This window comes from Salmo salar, chromosome ssa10 (genome assembly GCF_905237065.1).
Source record: "Salmo salar chromosome ssa10, Ssal_v3.1, whole genome shotgun sequence".
Taxonomy (NCBI): Eukaryota; Metazoa; Chordata; class Actinopteri; order Salmoniformes; family Salmonidae; genus Salmo; species Salmo salar.
Window position 1 is genome coordinate 22,957,464 of NC_059451.1, and position 23,094 is coordinate 22,980,557.

Below are 23,094 nucleotides of genomic sequence, written 5' to 3' on the forward strand. Positions count from 1 at the left end.
CTGCAGGAGAAGAGTTGAGATCCATTCTAACGAACACCATGCTGATGGTTCATTTCTGCAGGAGAAGAGTTGAGATCCATTCTAACGAACACCATGCTGATGGTTCATTTCTGCAGGAGAAGAGTTGAGATCCATTTTAACGAACACCATGCTGATGATTCATTTCTGCAGGAGAAGAGTTGAGATCCATTTTAACGAACACCATGCTGATGGTTCATTTCTGCAGGAGAAGAGTTGAGATCCATTCTAACGAACACCATGCTGATGGTTCATTTCTGCAGGAGAAGAGTTGAGATCCATTTTAACGAACACCATGCTGATGGTTCATTTCTGCAGGAGAAGAGTTGAGATCCATTCTAACGAACACCATGCTGATGGTTCATTTCTGCAGGAGAAGAGTTGAGATCCATTGTGTAGCTTTCCCAGACGGAGCAGACAGACAAGACAACTCTCTCTCTGGTAACAGACAGACAGCTGTCTGTGTGTCTGTTGACTACACTGTACCACTCATGCCAGCATCTGGCAAGGGATTACACATCACACCCACTGGAAACCACATGGACCACAGACGTATGCAAGCACACACAGCACATATTACGTTGTGTGTATGTTTGAAGTGTGCGTGTGTTGTCTCCAGCTCTGATATGGGTAATCCTCCACATTCCTGGCGGTGTTCATACCGAGGCTGTGATCAGAGAGCGCCCTAACCACAGCTGACTGTGTGTTGCCCAGTGCCCACTGTGGCAAAAGAAGCTATGTGGCAGTCTGGCACAGCCCCGGTGCTTGGCATACATCTCCACCCATTTCTCTCTTCTTTTTAGCTCAGAATTTTGGAGTCTGCAAGTCGCCTAGCAACAGCTCTGAATCTTGGCACACTGGCAGAACACAACAGCCAGCTGTCAGGAAGGGCCCTTTTATTGAGCACACACACTTCTGCAGAATATGGAGGGACGGAGTCCACTGCTCCATCAAAAAGCTCTCAGCGCTGCCATTTCTTTATGTCTTCTACCGAGCTGTCAACCCCCTCACTTTTTACTCCTTAACCAACCCTGCTGAAAATGACATGTCAGAATGTCACACTACAACGTCAGTTTTTTAAAAGGACTTCAGCTCTGCCCGACAACGATTTTCCATCCTTGCTCTTAACCGAGTGATTGACACCACCTCCATCTCTGTGCTCACATGCCAGGTTGGCATAGCCCAGAGCTGAGGTCATTAAATAAATGAATAAAACCAAGCAAATCGACTTGCCCACTCATCCAGCATTGAAAGGTGTTTTTAAAAAAAATCGTAGATATGCATATATGCAAATGTACAACCATCAATTTCCGTCTCTCTTTTACAGTATTACGAGATGTCCTACGGCCTTAATATTGAAATGCACAAACAGGTGAGTCGAACCTCCCTCTCTAGTCGACCTGCGACTAGATAAGTAATGTATGTATGCTATGCTTCTGGGAGAATCTAGAGAACTGGCCTCCAGCACAACATGCTAACCCGCCCATGATGGACCCATGGCACTGTGCTGCTGTTGCATTAATAGGATTTGCAAATCGAATTCCTATTTCTAGACAGGCGAGACGAGAGGAGAGATGTGCCCTTCCTTCCCAAAGCAGCCGGAACATCCTCTTCTCTCCCCTCATAAATCCTGTCTATTACCACTGCTGACTTCATCCTCCTCCCTCTATCCCTCCCTCTATCTCTTTCTCTATAACCTCCTCCTCTGTCTCTCTATCCTTATATCCCGTAGTCGAATTTCTATATAACCCCCTCTCCTTTTCTCTCCATTTCTCACCTTCTTTATATCATACCCCCCCCGCGCCTCTGTCTTTCCTTGACACCCCATCCCGTCTCTCCCTCTTCTTCCCTCTCTCCTGCAGACATACAGTCCATGCTGAATTTCACTTTAAATCAGGTCACTGCCTTCAGAGCGTCTGCTCTCTCCCTTCGTTTTGCCATCTCAATCGCTCTGCTTTTGACAAGCCACACGAATCACCCTGCCCTCCTCCTTCCTTCTCTCTCTCTTTCTTTCTCTCTCTCACTCCCCCCTCCTCCTTGTGCATCCTGCCTCATTGGCTTTCATTTCCTCAACGGCACAAGAGCCTCCCCGCCTCCTTCTCCCCTCCCCCTTCTTTTCATTTCCCTCTCCCATTTTGTACTCCCCTATTTATGCTCTTTCTCTTGCGCTCACTTGCTCACGGTCTCTCGTTTTATTTGCTCTCTCCCTCCCCCACCACCGTGCCCTTCTCTCCGATCTCCCTGGCTCCCTCTCTCCTGAAGATGTCATTTAGTAGTTGGCGTTCTCTAACAAGAAATCATTGTGTTTCCCTGGTGAGGGTGCTGATGGATTTATGGAGGCAAGTGCTGAAAGGTGGGGGTGGCAGAGGAGGGGTCTGTACTGCTGGTCTGCAGAATAAGGGAAGAGGATGAGGGTTGAAGGGGGGGACGAGATGAGCAGAGGCAAGAGGAAGAAGGGAGAGGAGGAAGAGTGTGAAAGAGGGGGGGGGTGGGAGTTTACCACAGCGTCAATAAATCAGTTGGTAGGGAGTGGTGTGATGTGTGGGGCTGTGTCGCCTGGCCGGGCGAGAGAAGAGGGAGACTGTACAGCAGAGGCTAGCTGTCAACAGGAAAATGGCCCCCGGTCATAATGATGTTGTCATCATGATCTCTTCATGCATATCATTACTGTGTGTGTGTGTGGGGGGGGGGAGACAGAGTATGGTTCTGATACAACACATGGCAGAGTGTGTAGGCTTGATGACTTCACTAATGGTAGTGAGAGAAGGAGATGGAGGGAGGAAGAGCTGGCAGACGTCCATGGCTAAGCCCACTGACCCCCAGCAGGTAGCCACGCACACTCTGGGATGGGTGGTCACATTCGATACTGGCCATGAATATTTTACCCGGGCTTCTTGGTAGTGTTTGGATTTGCATGGACCAAATGTGAGGAGCTGAAATATTTACAACACTGGCCCTCGCAGCCAGACCTGCTCAGGTTCTGGGGTGTGTGTTGCTTTGATGAGCACACACACGGTGTCCTCACACGCAATCTTATTGACATTGTTTTGCAGACAGAGATCGCCAAGCGGCTGAACGTGATCTGTGCCCAGCTCATCCCTTTCCTGTCACAGGAGGTGAGATCACCTGAAGACAGGCGCGCGTTGCACACACACACACACACACACACACACACACACACCGCAAATCAAACACAGACACACAAAAACACACGGTCATGCATATTAACACATCAGTAACACATCAGTAACACATTCAGTATCTCTCTGACAGCCACCTACACCCTGAGGCGTGCACATGCATGCTGCTAGTACCCAACAACTCACAGTAAAACATTGACATACCTCTATGCAGCAGGCACACACCTTTTCACAGTGACATGAACCCTTATGGAGCTTCAAAGCGTGACTGTTATTCCTCCTAAACATGTACATACTTTATACCACATGCTGTAGTACTGGTCTTGAAGTATTATTATTGACTTTGTAAAGCATGTTAAAATTCAGACCTTTCCTTTCAAGTTCACTGTTACCTTGGTTTGTCCCACAGCACCAACAACAGGTGGTCCAGGCCATGGAGCGCGCCAAGCAGGTGACTATGGGGGAGTTAAATGCATCTATAGGGGTACGTGGACTCCCCCCTCTACCTCATACAGTGTGTACCTTCATCCTCTCATCTTTATTTTTGCCTCTTGTTTTGTTTTTCTGTGGCTAGTCAATTCACCCTCCTTCCAGCATACACACACACACACACACACACACACACACAAATTGGTCTCTTAGTGTGGGCCTAACAGGAACAGGTTGAGATGAGACTGTTAGGAAACGTAGCGAGAGAAGAGAAGGAGAGATGACACTATCTGTGTGTCTGCACATCGCTAATGCTGGGTGCCAAGAGACAACACATGGCCTCACCAAACCAGAGGAATGACGTTTCAAATCACACATCAATTCTTAGTCTGAGAAAAATGCCCCCCCCAATCGCATTTCACTGATATCTTAGTTTTTTTATAAATTAAAAACCAAAAATAATACAATTATGATTTTCTTGCCTTCACATCATTCCAACCATGCACTCCATGGTTTGATTTTTGTGGCAGTGCTCTCTCTCCTAGGGAGGTGCTCCTTTCCTCCACTCGCACTCCATTTTGGATGGCACCATGCATGGGCTCCACCATTAATGGAGACACCTCTCCCTCCAGCCCCTCCCCTGTCCAGTCCACCTCTAACCCAGTAGACCACAACTCAACCCATGTCTTGTTTTCTCTCTCCTTCTCTCTCCTCCCTCCAGCAACAGCTCCAGGCGCAGCACCTCTCTCAGCACGTGGCCCAGGGTCTGCAGGGCCTGCAGGGCCTGCAGGGCCTGCAAATGGGGCCCCACCCCGGGGGCCTCCCTCACCCTGGCCTGGCGCTGGGCGTTGGGTCCGGTCTACTGGCCCTGTCCGGGGCCCTGGGGGCCCAGCTGGCTGCCAAAGAGGGCCATGAGAGGGCCCACATGGAGGCTGCCGCTGCTGCAGCCGCCGCAGAACACCACAGAGGTATGGGCTGGGATGGGGATGATGGGAAATGAGGTTGGCCAGGTTTGGGTTAGGCTGGATGGGGAGTTGGTTTTGGTTGGGTTTAGAGTAGTTGTGGTTGGTCAATGTGAGGTTGGGATTGGCTGGGGCATGTTTTTAGCTGTGTGTTTGTGAGAATGGTGATAGTCATGCTGTATTGTGTTTGCTCTGTTTTGGCTGGCTGCGGGGACGCGGGGCGATGCTGTCCATCATGGACGTAGACCGCGAGGCTGGACCGGTGAGTACACTGCACTTCAAGTTCCCTACACCCAAGTACGCTACAACATAGTACAGTACACCATACTACATCTCCATTCTCTATCCCCTTCACGGACACTGAACCCCAGTCGATGCTGTGTGATTTTTTTTTTTTTTTCCCATCACATTTCGCCGGGGTGGTTATGAAGTTGACATGGTGAAACAGTCCCTCTCACCTCGTTATCTTTCCCTCCTCAGAGCTCTATGTCCAACGGGGATAAGGGCCGTTCAGCAGACTACCTCAGCAATGGGAAGAAGAGGAAAGCTGACGAGAAGGAGTTCATGACAGATTATGTTAGTATGCTGAGTTGATTACCAATTGTGGGTGTTTGTGTTCAGTAATTAGTTAATTTGTGTGTGTTCCATTTTTAACTAAAAGCCCACATTTTGATTGCAGGGCAGCGATGCGGATAAGAGTGATGATAATTTGGTGGTGGATGAGGTGAGTTGGTCCATCTCTGCGCCTCAGTTCAGACCCAAATTGACTCTGATAATTGACTGATTTAGATTGATGAGAGAAACACTCAGCGGGACCACGTCTGGTGGACTAACGTCCCCCCACCCCGTCTCTGTGACCCTGCAGGACCCCTCATCCCCCCGCAGTGTGCACTCCTACTCATCCAGAGAAAACGGCCTGGACAAACTGCCCCCCTCCCGTAAAGACGCCCTTCCCCAGGCCAGCCCCGCCTCCCTGGCCTCCTCCAGCAGCCAAGCCTCCCCCTCCCGCAGCAAGGACCGGGAGCCGCCGGTATGTCAGGATCAGTCCATTACATGCCGTTGTCACAAACACACACACACACACAGCTTCATACAGTTATGCTTAGAGTCAGGTGAGTGATTGTATGTATGGTGAGACATGTGCAGCCTACACACTTAGTTTCAGTGATGATCTTTCAATTCAGCTTCACACGCAGTGTCAAGGATGCTCACGGTCCCATGTGACCCTAGCCTTGCTGAGCCTTACTGAATTACTGTGTTTCTACACACCCACTTATCTCCTTTGGCATGATCTTTCTTCAGCATAGATATATTATTCTAGATACAAAGAGCAGCAGTCATCTGTTAAATATGACTTGCATTCCAAAGGATTTCTTCATGTTGGATGTCCTTTGTGTAATTCAACAGTATTAGCACCTAGTGTCTCTGATAGCTGTGATGGAAGGACATCTTACATTCACATCTCACACTCTCCTTCTCTCACTCCCCCTCACATTCTCATTGACATTCTCATTCACACTGTCGTTTTCTCTCACTGCTTCTTTCGATCTCTCTCTCTCTCTCTCCCCCATCTTTCTCTCGCCCCATATCTCTCTCTCTTCACCCCTCTCCCTTCCTCTCTTTCTCTAACAGAGGGAGAAGTCCAGTACCCCAGGTATGAAGCCAGGCACCCCCCACAGTTCCCAGGACTCCTCCACCCCCGGCCCCAGTGCACCCCCACAGTTCCGCCCCCTCCCTGGAAAACCTGGTGTTGACCCTCTGGGTAAGACCAACCACAAGACCATCATGATCATGGATTACATTTACATTGCAGTTTTCACTAGGTTTTTAAAGGGTCTTCAATAACAGCCTTGATCATTTACCAGACCATTTTATCTGAAGCTGCCTAGAGTTTCCATCTATATTCAGTATCTGTGGTCCATGGCATAAATCAAAATGGTAAACCACGCTCCAAACAGCTGAGCTATCCAAACTGCCCTTGATGTGGGTTAACTGATGCGTCTGCCTACTGCCTGTGGGGTTGAGAGCTATGCGGGAACCTTTAAACGGTGAGATTAAGAGAGGTGAAGGACTGTGACTGAACTCTTTCATTATTACACTGCTTCAGTCTATTGGAATGCATCACTCTTCTCCCAGAATCTCTCTATGTAGTCTAGTGGCTCCACACTGCAGTGTGGCAAACTAGCCAGCAGAGTGCAGTAGTGGTCTGGTGATCTCTTCTGTGGCATTGAGCTGTATGTTTGATCCTACTTGATGTGGAACCCTGCATAGAGGATCAGAGCTGCCACAGGAACTCCTCTGTGCTAACTGTTAAACCTCAATTCTGATGCCCTCTGGTGGTATTTTTCTAAACAACACATAATATTGTATACTACCCTCAAAGTACGTTTTGGTTTCAAATGAACCCTACGAAGACATTCTTAGTACCGTAAGAAAGGTAAGAACTGTGGGATTCCGATAAAGGTGTCAGAAACAATGTGACTACAACAGAGCCCAACACAGCAGGCCCCAAAAAACACACATAAACACAACATGTCTGTAATAAAGCCCTTTTGTGGTGAAAACTCATTCTGATTGGCTGGGCCTGTCTCCCCAGTGGGTGGGCCTATGCCCTCCAAAGGTCCACACATGGCTGCACCCCTGCCCAGTCATGTGAAATCCATAGATTAGTGCCTAATTTATTTATTTCAATGTCCCTTATATGAACTGTAACGCAGTAAATTCTTCAACATTTTTGCATTTATATTTTTGTTCAGTATTATTTTAAGGTCATTGCAGAGCAAGGCCCTAAAAATTGTAAAAGACTCCAGCCATCCAATCCATACTGTTCTCTCTGCTACCGCACAGCAAGCGGTACCGATGCACCAAGTCTGGAACCAACAGCACCCTGAACAGCTTCTATCCCCAAACCATAAGACTGCTAAATAGTCCGGGTAGCTATTTAGTTAGTATCTGCATTGACCCCCTTTCTCACTAACTCTTAACTCATCTCATACGCTACTGCTTATTACCTATCCTGTTGCCTACCCCTACCTATATGTACATATCTACCTCAATTACCTCGTACCCCTGCAGATCCACTCGGTACCAGTATCTTGTGTATATAGCTAAGTTATAATTCATTACTCGTTGTGTATTTATTCCTTGTGTTATTATTTTTCTATTGTTACATTTTTCTCTCTGCGTTGTTGGTCTACACCTGTTGTTTACGAAGCATGTGACAAATCATTTGATTTTGATAAACATCAGCTACTGGTTGGATTCTAGCCTTCTAAGGTTATGAACGCTGTTTTATAATTTGCTGCTTTATTGATTCTCTCCCAATCTTATCTTCCGTCTTCTCCTCCTCTCTCCCCCTTCCTCTTCTCCCCATTAGCTCTAGGTCTGAGGAACCCTCTGGCGGTGCAGGGGGCGTACCCCCCCGGGGCATTTGGCCTGCCCCCTCCAGGGGTGAATGGGGAACTGGCGGGGGCAGCAGCAGCCTACGGGGCTGGGCTCCACCTGGTCTCCCCCCAGATGAATGGCTCTGCAGCAGCAGCTGGATACGGACGATCACCAGTGGTGAGAGAGTGATGAAGTGGAGGGAAAGAAAGCGAGAGGGAAGGGTATATATATATATATATATAGATTACATTTTTATTGTTCATCCAATTGCATGACTTCATACACCAATTATATCTCCTTATGGAATGTTATAATTCACTGTGGGAAAACATTCTAAATCTACTATGTGAATTTGAGAAGACTTTCTGGGAGTTTGACTTGTGACTGCTCTGTCAGATGCCTGAGCTAACATATGTTCTTTGTCCCTGTCCCCCAGGTGGGTTATGAGTCACCTCACCCCCACATGAGGGTCCCAGGGTTACCCGCCAGCCTGCAGTCTGCTGCCTCAGGAAAGCCGTGAGTACTGTTCTCTCTGCCTCTGCTACCACAACCTCCTATACGGTTACCACGCCCTCTTATTCTCTGACCACAGCACAATTACACTGTTATAAAACAGTCTTCATATTCCTCTGATGTTATTGTAGGGTTTTATTGTTGGAGGTTAACCTCAAGCTTCAGCCTTGTAAAGTAACAACTATACTTCTCCTCCTGCCTCTCTCCAGTGCCTACTCTTTCCACGTCAGTGCGGATGGACAGATGCAGCCGGTGCCTTTCCCTCCGGATGCCCTGCTGGGCCCGGGCATCCCACGGCATGCCCGTCAGATCCACACTCTGAACCACGGAGAGGTGGTGTGTGCCGTCACCATCAGCACCTCCACACGCCACGTCTACACCGGCGGCAAGGGCTGTGTCAAGGTGTGGGACATCAGCCAGCCTGGCAGCAAGAGTGCCATGGCCCAGCTCGACTGTCTGGTGAGTGGAGCACACACACACACACACACACACACACACACTGACAGTGGTCATAGATGGATAGCTACAGATGCACTGACAAAGATCAACGAAGGGGGTGGGAAGAGCGAGAGGATGGGCGCACTCAAACCCCGGTCACATAGGCAGAAGTTAAAACTATACAGAGACAGGAAGTTGTTTTAATGCTCTCCAGTGTCCATAAAAAATGGTTTTCTTGAAGGGCAATGTTCCTGGGTTGTAATTTCTTCCCCTGGTGGTACTGCTGAGGCTGCATTACTGATGTTAGGACTCATTTTTGCTGCTGTGGATTTTATGTTGCCCATTTCACAGTCACATGTTTCACACCTTAATTACTGGAGTTCTTTTCTCTGTTACCCAATCAGAATAGGGATAACTACATCCGTTCCTGCAAGCTCCTCCCTGATGGGCGGACCCTCATCGTTGGAGGCGAGGCCAGCACGTTGTCAATCTGGGACTTGGCCACACCTACTCCCCGCATCAAGGCGGAGTTGACGTCTTCTGCCCCGGCCTGCTACGCTCTGGCCATCTCCCCCGACAACAAGGTCTGCTTCTCCTGCTGCAGTGACGGCAACATCGTAGTCTGGGACCTGCACAACCAGACCCTGGTCAGGTAAGAGGAGGAGGAGAGGAGGATGAGGAGGAGGTTAGTAGGTGTTTAGGGGGAGACATCGTAGTCTGGGACCTGCACAACCAGAGCCTGGTCAGGTAAGAGGAGGAGGAGGAGGTGGTTAGGAGGGGTATAGGGGGGGAACATAATGGTTTGGGACCTGTACAACCAGACCCTGGTCAGGTAAGAGGATGAGGAGGTGGTTAGGAGGGGTATAGGGGGGGAACATAATGGTTTGGGACCTGCACAACCAGACCCTGGTCAGGTAAGAGGAGGAGACTGGGAGGGTAGGGCAGGAGAGAGAGGGAGGAGAGCTCAGGATTGGAGGCTATAGACCAGGGGTCTCAAACAGGTTGATTGTGAGCTACCAGTAGCTCGCATCCCACCTATGAGTTGCTCACCAAACAATTCTGAAAGCACATGCAATTCACGTGTTCCACTGCAAACTGTTATTAACAAATCTCACAAGTATCAGACACCGCAAGCCCCCAGCTACTATCTAATCAACATTGATATTATCCCACCCCTCGTTAGCCACTATTGGCTTAAAAAGCCAAACCTTACACAATATCTGCCAATTAATTTCCAGCAATATTGCCCGTCTGTTTGTGTTGCGTGTAGCTAGTTGATGTGATAACTGCCTTGTTGGTTGACAGAAATACTTTCCCTAAAACCGTCTCAATTAAATGTTAACTGCAAAGTAGTAAGTATATCATGAGTAAGTACGGTATATAATTTGTATCCATTATTTTTTAATTGCAAACTTTGCAATGAAATGAGCAGTGGAAGTACAGAACCATCGCTAGACTGGCACATTAGATGGCACATTCCTCACTCGCTAGATGCGCAATGAAAGGGCCAGATGCACAATTAAAGGGGAATTAAACGCAACAATCTAAATGTGTTCATGTTCAGAAAATCCAATTTCATTGTTTCTCTATGAACAATTGTAATTTTGAGTGTAAAACGAGAAAAAATAAAACTGAGAAAACATAGTTTGGGAAAATATAAAACATAATTTGGGGAAATAATAATTGTGTTGTTAATTAATCCCCTCTGAAATCGAATTGGCATAATACAAAAATCAGTCAGTTTAACCATTATTTTACCTGGTATATTGGCAGAAAACAGTGCACTACCTTTTCTTGTACGCTAAGGACCTGGGGAGAAGTTGCAAGGGAGAGAAGAGAAGAATATGCCTATGAAAGCTAGAAAAAAAACGAGTAGCTCGCAATTTTTTTTTTTTTTAAGTATCTCTCGTGCTAGAAAAGGTTGTGAGACCCCTGCTATAGACTATGGATTACATCTAAATGGTGGGTGTTGATGTTGATCTTTCTGCTCCCCAGGCAGTTCCAGGGCCACACTGACGGGGCCAGCTGTATTGACATCTCCAACGATGGGACCAAACTGTGGACGGGGGGGCTGGACAACACAGTACGCTGCTGGGACCTGAGAGAGGGACGGCAGCTGCAGCAGCACGACTTCACCTCACAGGTACTGACATCAAAGGATACCTTGTGAGACTAGCTGAGATTAGATCAGGGCCCATGTCCACAATGTTTCTCAGAGTATAACGTTTCTGCTGCGAGAACAGAGCCATTTTATTCATATATTTTATTTTTACACACACGAGTATGCATGAAGCCTAGTGGTTAGAGCATTAGGCCAGTAACTGAAAGGCTGCCAGTTCGAATCCCTAAGTCAACAAGGTGAAAAATCTGTTGTTCTGCCCTTGAGCAAGGCAGTTAACCCCCTACAAAAACAACAACTGCAGCCTGACCTACCAATGTGGCAGCCCCCGCACATTTCTGATTCAGAGGGATTGGCTCAAGTGTCCATTGGAACTTATGTACAATTGACAATAAAAATACATGTAATGAAATAAAAGTCCCACCTATTCTACAAATATTTAGGGGACCTCATGACCAGTTAAGACTTACCAGCAGGTGTCTTGATAATAGATAAAGGCAGTGAGTCAGTGGTTCCTGCACCAGTTGCAATTGCTTTGGAATTGTTGAAAGAATGTTTTTTTTATATCTATATGATCAATCCATAAATCTAGGCCTACTGTTGCATGCAGGTCTATCTATCTCTTGCGCTTTTGACAATGATTTCACATGAGGCCTATTTCACATATGCCTAAATACTTAAATACTTAAGTCTTTCTTTCGTGATGTTACATACATCACGGTATTTCAAGTTATCCCTTTGGAAAGCAATTTCACGCTGTTAATTTTTGTAGCCATCTAAGGGCTAATGTTAACTTAGATTGTTTTCGATGAAACTATAGACCGTTCAAATGTATGCAACATTATCGGCAAGTGACTTGATGCCAACTGTGCTACACCGATTTAATAGCTGTTAATAGGAGCGACGAGTTTGTTGATATAACGGTAATATTATCAATATTACACTTTTAACAGCCATCAGAATTGGTTAAACAAAGGTTATGCACGGCAATATATTAAGCAAGAATTAAGAGTAGGTAAAGTGATCGTGTCTGGTAAAAATTCTATCAAACGTTTGACCATTGCAACAGTCACATTCACGTGGTTGTCTGAAACGTGGTGCTGTGGAGTTCACAGCTGGCCATGATGCCTCATCGTGATTGGTTATTCCCCATTTGCAACAATGTCATTGAGCGTCATCACTATCTTTTCTTTACGGTACCTCAAACTGTTGTGATTACCAGCTGAGAAATGTTTACGTTTAGATTTCACTTGTGGCTCTTGGAGTTTGTCTGAGCAGTGTCTTAACATCATCCTAAAACCTACTCTGAGCTGGGAGTGTTTTTAGTCTTAAAACAGGATTGCTAGGACTTTCTCTGAGACGCTTTGTGGATACGGCCCAGTACTGTATTTCACTGGCCTGTCACTCCTCTCTGTATCACTTCACACATGATGATGATCTTTGTCAGATATGTAATCAGCTTTCTCTCTTTGTTCCGTTCCCTCCCTCCAGATCTTCTCTCTGGGCTACTGTCCTACAGGAGAGTGGCTGGCAGTGGGTATGGAGAGCAGTAATGTAGAAGTGCTGCACGTCTCCAAACCAGACAAGTACCAGCTGCACCTCCACGAGAGCTGTGTGCTCTCACTCAAGTTCGCCTACTGTGGTACGTGCCACACTCCTAATTGTTCCATTCAAATGTTTTCTTGCGTAATCTTAAGGACAAAACTATCCTGAAATGACTCTGAGGCTCACACGGCACCAGTCCCTTTCTTTCTCCCTGTATGCGACCGACTAGCAATCCCTCTGTCATGCTACATCTCCTCTGGCCAGAGTTTTCATCTCCCTTTGTGTGTTTCTTTGGTTCTGCAGGTAAATGGTTTGTGAGCACAGGCAAAGATAACCTCCTGAATGCATGGCGGACACCCTATGGATCAAGCATATTCCAGGTAGGTCTGGGATTTGATATACTCTCTGTAGAGAAATGCTAAGAGTATATTTCAAGTGCATTTGTTGTTATTTAAGCCATTTATGCTATTTGTCTTTAGCTCAGTATTTACTGTGTCCGGATTATATAAACCACTTGGTTTTGAAAGTGTAATGTAAGTGCAATACAGTATCTCTGTCAGTGGGTGTAACATGGTCAGTGGGTGTAACTGGACTCCTTTCTTTTTGTTTCTCAAGTCAAAGGAGTCGTCTTCGGTGCTCAGCTGTGACATCTCCCCAGATGACCAGTTCATTGTGACGGGCTCAGGTGATAAGAAGGCCACTGTGTACGAAGTTATCTACTGAGGAAGGAGCGCTCTGATTGGATAAAGTGGGGGCGAGGCTCCCCTGGTGCACCAAGGACTGTAAAGAGAGTGGCGGGTGTCGTGGAGACCAGAGACACACGTTGTACTTTGTTGTTTTGTTTACGTTTGTAAAGGATTCAGATGAGGGCGAAGTCAGATCTCTGGAACTTTGACCTTTTTTTAAAAAATGCTCTGAGAAAAAGCTGGTAGTCTAGCGACACAATGCGGGATTCTTCCAAAGACCTGTTTTTTTCCCCTCTCGTTTTGTTACCTTTTTTCCTGTTTTTAACAAAATGAAACCTCTGTAGTAAACAAAACATTTGCAAAAAGAAAAACTTTTTTTTTTGCCTTTTGAATTCTTGACGAGCAGTAGGACCGTGTGTGTGTGCGCCGAGGGAGATAAGGGGGTTGTAAGGGCTGTGTGGAGGGTGTTAGATTCAGCAGCAATATGGTTGTATTATTATACCATGGTGAAAGGACATGCCACTATCCAGGATATGAAACTAAAATGTCCGTGTTCAAGGTATTCTGCGATTTCAGGGAAATGGCTACTTACTCCAAGTCGACAACGACATTAGTGTTTTCTATTGTATTTGTAGGGTACATAGACAGGTATTTTCACTACTACATCGTGACCTTTGAACTCGGTGTATATATATATATATATAAACTGTAAATAAAGCTCTAAAGGCAAAAAAAAGGACGTAGTTCGGATTTGCTTAGAGCCGGGGAGAAAAAGAAATTGTGCTACTATTGAAAAACTAATTGTATGATTTAATTTGTATGATGATATTTCCTTTCTGAGTATCTAATTTGAATTGCATATTCCCAAGAGAAGCAGGGCTGTGACTAACCACATAGGACTGATGGGTCTGGGAAGGTGGGTAAGATCTCTGTAGCCACACAGCTCAGTGGGAGTTTTGATATGGTTCTGTCTGCTGGTTTTTAATGTCATTGTCTCCCAGTGTCCCAAACTGGAAATGGAGCCGAGTAGGACTTGCCTCGAACTTCAGTGTCCTTTCAACCCCCCTCCCCTACACACACCCTGTGTACTCTCTCTATAGTGTAGCTCTGCTCAGAACAGCCTCAACCATGAGTAGGGCTCATATCCAAAGGTGGACATGGTCCAGGAGTGGGCAGTTCTGCCTGTGTACAGATGGATGATTACGCAATGTGTTCAAAGCTACTGTGTGACCCCTGTAAATCTGAATGGTCTGATGAGTGTACATGTTGAGAGATGTCATGGAGGCCCTCCAGGGCCATGTCTTATAACAAACTCTCATTAGGAGTGGGATGAAGTTGCCTGGGCCTAGACAATGATCTATGGGCAACGTCTACCTGGAGGAGTAGGTGGTGATGGGATGATTGAGGTGGATGTTACCACATTCTCTCTCTAGAAGGGGAAGATGGGGAGCCAGTGCGTGGCCAAGGGAAGGACCTGTGGGGCAGGTAAAAGACCTCCGGGAGTGCTGTGGGTGGGATGGTCTGGGGGAGTGGGCGAGTTCATTTTGCATGGCCCGGTGCCCTGGGTGTGCAGAGTTCCATTGGTCCTTAAGTGAACTCTCCACCCACCTGAGGTTCCGGGCCATGCAAAATGAACTAGCCCATTGATGTGGGTGATGTAATGAGACTAATAAACTATTTTGTATGGTTCATGGTGTTTTCCTATTTCATACTGCACTGCATGTCTTCAACATTTAAAACTGCATTCAAGAAGAAACACTCAAATGGACACAGGCACTTAAAAGATTAACACAACTTTTTTAATTTTTTCTCATTTCTTTTACAACATTGAAAATGCGTCAGGAAGGAAAACACAGAGCATTTAAAAGTTCCTTCGCTTTAAAAAGAGAACAGCTTTAAAACTTAAGTAATTCACTGTAGGAACAGCGAAAGCACAGGCAGCGGATATGGTTTTAGTGACAGTGAGCGGAGAGGGAGCCTGTCTATGGCTGACAGGCAGTGAGAGGGTGGGGGAGGGAGGAAGGAAGGGGGAGGCAGGCATCTTATACTGTACACTTCCCACTGTCTCCACCTTTCCCCAAATATGGCCACAAAACGACCCATCACCTGCTGCTCTATACTGACAGACTTAACAAACACTGAAATTGCATTACACACTGACTGAAAACATACTAAAGTACAGTTATCACTTCTGCTTGAAACAGGAACAAAAACAGGAATCAGAAGAAGCCTTCCCCAAAATGGAGGGCCAGTTTCAGGGCCCTTGTGTTGTTGTGAAAGGGTAGTGGAGTCCACTGCCTATCACCATCACCGAGGTGAAGGACATCAGATAAAAAAAAAGAGTAAATAAAAAGACAAATATATTTTCCACTTGGTCATGGAGTGTGTGTATCCCTCTTGCTCTCAAAGGCCAGAGTACAGGCGTAGGCAACCATAGCCTCTTAAAACAAAGCAACCACTACTGCAACAAAACGACTTAAAAGTAGCATGAGCATGACTTAAACATTTTTTTGACACATTAAGATTGTGACGTTCTATCAAAGCAGGGTTTCGCAATATACATAATATAATTTCCTTATTTGCCACACATTGGAGCATGTCGTATAATACAGGGAAGTTAAATGAGCATTAAGCAGTGAGCAGTCTCGGGAGAACAATCTATTGGTAAGTATTAAGATGAACAGTGCAGTGTTGCTCTCGTCTGTTCAGTGTTTGTGGCACAGGGGCCCGCTGAGACTCAGATTGACTCTGCTCATTAAGCGCTGCTTTTGTGAGACAAAAATAAAATAGATATTAGGGGAGTGAGACGGGAAGCGCTACTATGAATACTTAATTGGGTGCGAGGCTGTGTGAGTGTGTCTATCTCTGTGTTTTGGGTGTATCTCTGGGGCAGAGCTCCAGCACAGCCCAGTCCAAGCTGGCTCAGGGTGCTAGCTTGCCGCTCCTGACACCCCTGGCTGGGGAGCTGTGGCGCGGCATTGGCCTCATTAAGGGTTCCACTGTCTGACTAATGAATCGATTGTCTGATATCTGCTCCTCGCTGCAGCTCCCAGAGTGGCACGCTCCTCTGGGGTTTCCCTTCCGCTGAGCTCTTAATCAGGAAACGGCACTAATTACCCTCCTCCTCTCCCCCCTTCCTTCCTTCTCTCGTTATCTGTAGCCCTCTCACGCTCCCTCTACCTTGCTCTTTATCTCTCCGCCTCTTCTTCTCTTGCTCTCTCTTTCTATCCTGCCTCATCCTCAGGCTTAAATGGGTGCAGGGATGAGCAGCTAGCTGAGATTGGGAGGGGGGCCTGTTGTAGTAGGGTCCTTTGGGAGCTGGAGCCAGAAAGCATTGCTTCTGTACAAAAGAGCCATGGTTGCCCCCACCTGCCCTGCTGTAGGCCTTGAGTAGGTCCCCCCTACACCCTATCCAGCCAAGCCTCCCACCCCTCTGAAAATCCCTCACCCCCCTTATTTCCTGTTCTCAGTAGACCACCTCATACACGGTGGCCTTCTTGTCTCCAGAACCGGTCACTATGTACTTATCATCTGGTGACACGTCACAACTCAGGACCGACGAGGACTCCTTGGACTGAGAGAGGGAGAGACAGAGGAAAAAAGGTGTTAAAAATCAGTGACTCATCCATGAACACTGTTAAAATTAGAGGTGGACATGCCAGAGCCTGGTTAGTAGGTGTAATAACACTCCAGTTACACACCTTCACTTAGCTACGTGAAACTGAGTTTAAACAGAGACAGAGACTGAGACTAAGGAGTCACAGACAGTATGAGACGGAAGGAGAGGTTCAGTGAGAGACAGACGTGTTTACTAAGGAACACACATCGGTCTGGGAAGAAACACACTTCCACCAATTTTTCCGTAGCGGTAGTTGAGTGACAGTGATGAGAAGAGATCTCCCTGAGGGTCCCACATGGCACCACATATCCCTGCTCTACTCAGGAAACTCTTTCACTACTCACATCTCATGTCTCCATGTTCGTCCACTATAGAGTTGTCTCCTCATAGCTCAAAATGACCTAATAACACTAGTGTGTATTACCACCTAGATTTATTTTGTATTTTTTTATTTAATATTTAAAACATACAATATACTTGCAGTGAAGCCGCTCAACAACTACATCACACTAGTCATCTGACTCCCATCCATTTACATTACATTTAAGTCATTTAGCAGACGCTCTTATCCAGAGCGACTTACAGTAGTGAATGAATACATTTCATGCATTTTTTTTTTTGTACTGGCCCCCCGTGGGAATCGAACCCACAACCCTGGCGTTGCACACACCATGCTCTACCAACTGAGCCACAGGGAAGACACACAGAAGCAACCAGGGAAAAAAGACAAAGGAAAACAGAAAACAACAATGCGAAAAACAAAAGACATCAAGGACAACAAAAATCATAACAGCAAGGCCAACTGAATATGTTTGCATCTATGGCACTATTTATGTGTGTGTGTGTATGTGCACATGGGTGCATTTGAATGAGAGTGTGTGTATATGCATGTGTACAAACACCTGCACGGCATCAGCCTCTGGCAAACAGGCATTAGCTGTAACAACACTTCCCCTCTGTGTCACTCAAACTTACTTTTTATGTTTTATTTTGACTTTATTTATTTTTTTACTTTTATCTTCGATCGTCATTCTATCCCCTGCCCAGCAACTCCACTCCCACCTGTCTCCAATTCCACATCCCAACCCTCAGCTTCCCTCAGCCCATTCCATCTATCTCTGCTGGCCATCCTCTTTGGAAATATCTTTCAGCTATGCTGTGATGTTTAACATAGATTGAAAATGTATTTAATCGAATGGAATCCACAGATTGCTAGTTGAAGATAAATACACTGCTCAAAAAAATAAAGGGAACACTTAAACAACACAATGTAACTCCAAGTCAATCACACTTCTGTGAAATCAAACTGTCCACTTACGAAGCAACACTGATTGACAATAAATTTCACATGCTGTTGTGCAAATGGAATAGACAACAGGTGGAAATTATAGGAAATTAGCAAGACACCCCCAATAAAGGAGTGGTTCTGCAGGTGGGGACCACAGACAACTTCTCAGTTCCTATGCCTCCTGGCTGATGTTTTCGTCACTTTTGAATGCTGGCGGTGCTTTCACTCTAGTGGTAGCATGAGACGGAGTCTACAACACACACAAGTGGCTCACGTAGTGCAGCTCATCCAGGATGGCACATCAATGCGAGCTGTGGCAAGAAGGTTTGCTGTGTCTGTCAGCGTAGTGTCCAGAGCATGGAGACGCTACCAGGAGACAGGCCAGTACATCAGGAGACATGGAGGAGGCCGTAGGAGGGCAACAACCCAGCAGCAGGACCGCTACCTCCGCCTTTGTGCAAGGAGGAGCAGGAGGAGCACTGCCAGAGCCCTGCAAAATGACCTCCAGCAGGCCACAAATGTGCATGTGTCTGCTCAAACAGTCAGAAACAGACTCCATGAGGGTGGTATGAGGGCACGACCTCCACAGGTGGGGGTTGTGCTTACAGCCCAACACCATGCAGGACGTTTGGCATTTGCCAGAGAACACCAAGATTGGCAAATTCGCCACTGGCGCCCTGTGCTCTTCACAGATGAAAGCAGGTTCACACTGAGCACATGTGACAGACGTGACAGAGTCTGGAGACGCCGTGGAGAACGTTCTGCTGCTTGCAACATCCTCCAGCATGACCGGTTTGGCGGTGGGTCAGTCATGGTGTGGGGTGGCATTTCTTTGGGGGGACGCACAGCCCTCCATGTACTCGCCAGAGGTAGCCTGACTGCCATTAGGTACCGAGATGAGATCCTCAGACCCCTTGTGAGACCATATGCTGGTGCGGTTGGCCCTGGGTTCCTCCTAATGCAAGACAATGCTAGACCTCATGTGGCTGGAGTGTGTCAGCAGTTCCTGCAAGAGGAAGGCATTGATGCTATGGACTGGCCCGCCCGTTCCCCAGACCTGAATCCAATTGAGCACATCTGGGACATCATGTCTCGCTCCATCCACCAACACCACGTTGCACCACAGACTGTCCAGGAGTTGGCGGATGCTTTAGTCCAGGTCTGGGAGGAGAACCCTCAGGAGACCATCCGCCACCTCATCAGGAGCATGCCCAGGTGTTGTAGGGAGGTCATACAGGTACGTGGAGGCCACACACACTACTGAGCCTCATTTTGACTTGTTTTAAGGACATTACATCAAAGTTGGATCAGCCTGTAGTTTGGTTTTCCACTTTAATTTTGAGTGTGACTCCAAATCCAGACCTCCATGGGTTGATAAATTGGATTTCCATTGATTATTTTTGTGTGATTTTGTTGTCAGCACATTCAACTATGTAAAGAAAAAAAGTATTTAATAAGATTATTTCATTCATTCAGATCTAGGATGTGTTATTTTAATGTTCCCTTTATTTTTTTGAGCAGTGTACTTTTACTAAGAGTATTAGTATATTAGTAATTGACTGACCAGGTCTCTCCAGATCTCCCAACAGTACTATTTTAGATCAATGTTATGCATTTTCAGCCATTCCTGAACCTGAGACCAGAAACAGGCTACCTGAGGGCAATACCAAAATAAATGGTCTATTGATTCTGTATCCTCGCAACAAAATCTGCAGAGCTGTGATGCTTGTATGCCCCAAATATTCAACATTTTGTTGGAGGCAAGAATTATATATAATAAGTTTAGATGAAAAACACAAATTCTTGAATCTTGCATCATGTTATATATCAACTCATACACCCTGTACCATGGAATCGGTACATCAAAAATCTCATCCCAACTATTTTGCTATTTGTATGGCACAGCTGTCAACATCCTGGTCCTCAAATTAAACTGGTATACTTTCCTATTTATGCTATTTTCATTCCTCTGCCAGTTTTGATCCTTTATATTGGGTAGACAGACTAGTTCCCTACCTCCTCCCGCTGCCATCTGCCTCCTCCATTTAATTTTTTTTTAACCTTTATTTAAATAGGAAAGTCAGTTAAGATCAAATTCTTATTTACAATGACAGCTTACCCCGACCAAACCCTAACGACGCTGGGCCAATTGTGCGCCGCCTTATAGGACTCCCAATCGCGGACGGTTGTGATACAGCCAGGAATCCATTTTTGGGGTAATGCTGTAATCAATTGGTTGTAATCTTGGATTGAGCAGACCTTCCCATACAATTCTGATAACTCCATGAAAGACAACTCTACCATTCCAATTTACTAAATCATTTTAAAACAAAATACTATTTTCAAACATCTTTCCCATACATACAGGTATTTTATCAATCAGCACATTCGGTTGATAATATTTGTTGTAACATTTGTTCTTTTCAGGGGGATGAAATTGAAATTGTAGCCAGCTCTGCAATGCTTGTTTGAAAAAGAGAGATACTTTGAAAAAAAAGTATCATTTTCAATTAATGGCAATCTGCACAAAGGCAAAAAGGCTCAAAGCTCATCCAATTTTAAACAATGGATGAGCTTTTCTTAGTAATCTACTTGAGAACCATTTATGGTTCAAGTAAAACTTTTGAATAAGTATAGCTTTTAGAAAAAGGTTTAGCGCTTTCATATTTAATAATCTCAACTCACCCAATTCATATTCATTACATAGATAGACACACTTTATCTTGTGTGGTTTAGCATCCCAGATAAAGATAAATATGTTTTGCTCATATGATTTGAAAAACGAATTATCAGGAGTAGGCAGCGCCATAAGTAAGTGAGTAAACTGAGATATGACTAAGGAGTTAATCAGGGAATTTTTTCCATAAATAGACCTCTCCATGGTTGCAGGGTCTTGTCTATTTTTACAAGTTTTCTATTGAAATTCATTGTGGAGAGCTCATTTATATATTTTGTGATATGAATACCAAGTATGTCTACTTCACCGTCAGCCCATTTTATAAGTAAACTGCATGGCAATGTAAAAGTTCCAATATGTAATATTACTTATCATAATTAGGTTTTAATTCAGAGAGTCCAGAAAAGTTATCTAGATCTTCAATGAGACATTGCAGGGATCTAGCTTGCAGACTTAATATAAAACTTGAGTCATCGGCATACATGGACACTTCTGTTTTTAAGCCTTGGATTTCTAATCCTCTAATGTTGTTATTTGATCTGATTTGTATAGCTAGCATTTCAATGGCAATAACAAATAGATATGGTGACAGCAGACACCCTTGTTTTACTCCTCTTGACAATTCAAAACTCTCTGAGAAGTAGCCGCTATTTATTATTTTACACCTGGGGTTGCTATACATTACTTTTAACCATTTATAAGAGAATCACTGAAATTGAACAAATCCAGGCTTTTATAAATAAAATCCAGTCTTACTTTATCAAAGGCCTGTTTCATGATCTTCTATTATTTATAATAGTTGTCGTATATTATCTCCAATGTATCGTCCATGTAAGAAACCTGTCTGATCAGGATGAACAATACCTGGTAAAACCTTTTTAATTCAGAGTGCTATGCATTTTGCTAGTATTTTTGGATCACAACATTGAAGTGTAAGAGGCCTCCAGTTTTTAAGATAGACTGGATCTTTATATTTGTTTTAATAATAGTGAAATCAGACCTTCCTGCTGAGTACCTGACAGACTACCATTTCTATAGGAGTAGTTAAAACAAGCTAACAATGGAGCTTTGAGTATATCAAAAATGCCTTGATATACCTCTACCGGTGTGCCATCAAGCCCTGTGGTTTTTCCAGACTGAAAGGATTTAATAGCCTCAAAAAGTTATTCCTCTGTAATTTGGCCTTCGCACTGATCTTTCTGAACATTTGTTAATTAAAAAAATTATTATTATTATTATTTTTTAAAGAATTCCTTACAGTAATCGTCATTCAGTGGGTGAGGATGAGATGGAAAAGAGAACATCTGCTTAAAAACTTTTGCTTCCTCTTTTAAAATATAATTCGAAGAATCATAGATGACTCCATCTTCAGTAACGAGTTTCTGCAAATTATTTTTGTCAGCGTTCCTGTGTTGGAGATTTGGTGCATTTTTCTCCATATTCCATCCAGTTTGCTTAATTTTTGTAATAGGGTACATTAGATCGTTCTTGAATAAGTACCTCCAGTTCTTTTGTTTTTCCTCTAACTTATTTTGTATCTCTGTAGTATTATTTTTATTGCTATCTAGCTGTACTATTAGTACATGTATTTCCCTTGTTAATCTTGTCTTTTTTGACAGAAACTGCTTTTTTATTATTGACGAATATTGAATTGAATGACCTCTGAAGGTACATTTAAAGGTATCCCAAACAATAAGGGGATTTTCTGAACCTATATTGTACTGTAAAATTCTGTCATACATTATTTTGTCTTAGTTCAAAATAAATTGTCCTCCAGTAAACTTTGATTACATTTCCAATATCCCAGTCCACGTGGAAATTCTATAAGAGTTATGTGAATACAAAGTAGATGATGATCCAATCGCATTCTGTCTCCTATTAAAACTTTTTTAACTTTTGATGCAAGAGAGAAAGCGGCAAGAAAGTAGTCAAGACGACTAGCTTGATAAAGTCTCCTCCATGTATATCTCACTAGGTAGTGTGTAGATGTATTCACTGAATCAAAATAGCGCACAAAATATACTCTTTTTTTTACACAATATATCGGTATAGTCAATCTATTATGGTATTTCTGATGGAACCATTCTCTACTTTTGAGAAAATTACCAAGTCATTACAAGGGTTTTAGATCATCCCAGTAATGGTAAATGCTCCACAAAGTTTCATAACAGACAATGGTGCTTGTAACTTTACTTCTTCTTCATGTCTGACAGGCAGAGTGGTGTGTCTCTCCAGGTTCTTAACCCTACGTGGTTCAGCTGTACTCTCAGCATTAC

At 44.8% G+C, this 23,094-nt stretch overlaps 2 protein-coding genes across 7 annotated transcripts in view; one reads left to right on the forward strand and one right to left on the reverse strand.

The window, feature by feature from the left end:
• LOC106613798 (transducin-like enhancer protein 1) overlaps positions 1-14,923 on the forward strand; it is a 39,374-nt gene extending 24,451 nt beyond the window's left edge. For 2 of the 5 annotated variants that reach the window (XM_014216416.2, XM_045687520.1), the window contains 17 exons: positions 1,346-1,390; positions 3,072-3,134; positions 3,568-3,672; positions 4,309-4,555; positions 4,750-4,811; positions 5,030-5,125; positions 5,229-5,273; positions 5,415-5,579; positions 6,182-6,311; positions 7,926-8,110; positions 8,370-8,449; positions 8,656-8,905; positions 9,289-9,536; positions 10,880-11,027; positions 12,495-12,645; positions 12,852-12,928; positions 13,164-14,923. In XM_014216416.2, the coding sequence (XP_014071891.1) occupies positions 1,346-1,390; positions 3,072-3,134; positions 3,568-3,672; positions 4,309-4,555; positions 4,750-4,811; positions 5,030-5,125; positions 5,229-5,273; positions 5,415-5,579; positions 6,182-6,311; positions 7,926-8,110; positions 8,370-8,449; positions 8,656-8,905; positions 9,289-9,536; positions 10,880-11,027; positions 12,495-12,645; positions 12,852-12,928; positions 13,164-13,271 (2,205 nt within the window). In that variant the 3' untranslated portion in view covers positions 13,272-14,923. The remainder of the gene's footprint in view (positions 1-1,345; positions 1,391-3,071; positions 3,135-3,567; positions 3,673-4,308; positions 4,556-4,749; positions 4,812-5,029; positions 5,126-5,228; positions 5,274-5,414; positions 5,580-6,181; positions 6,312-7,925; positions 8,111-8,369; positions 8,450-8,655; positions 8,906-9,288; positions 9,537-10,879; positions 11,028-12,494; positions 12,646-12,851; positions 12,929-13,163) is intronic. The other 3 variants (XM_014216418.2, XM_014216417.2, XM_014216419.2) reach the window with 3 other exon arrangements.
• Positions 14,924-15,011: 88 nt separating this feature from the next.
• The window catches only part of LOC106613800 (transducin-like enhancer protein 4), a 77,275-nt gene continuing 69,192 nt past the window's right edge, over positions 15,012-23,094 (reverse strand). For both annotated transcript variants that reach the window (XM_014216421.2, XM_014216420.2), the window contains exon 20: positions 15,012-16,808. In XM_014216421.2, coding sequence (XP_014071896.1) covers positions 16,701-16,808 — 108 coding nt within the window. In that variant the 3' untranslated portion in view covers positions 15,012-16,700. The remainder of the gene's footprint in view (positions 16,809-23,094) is intronic.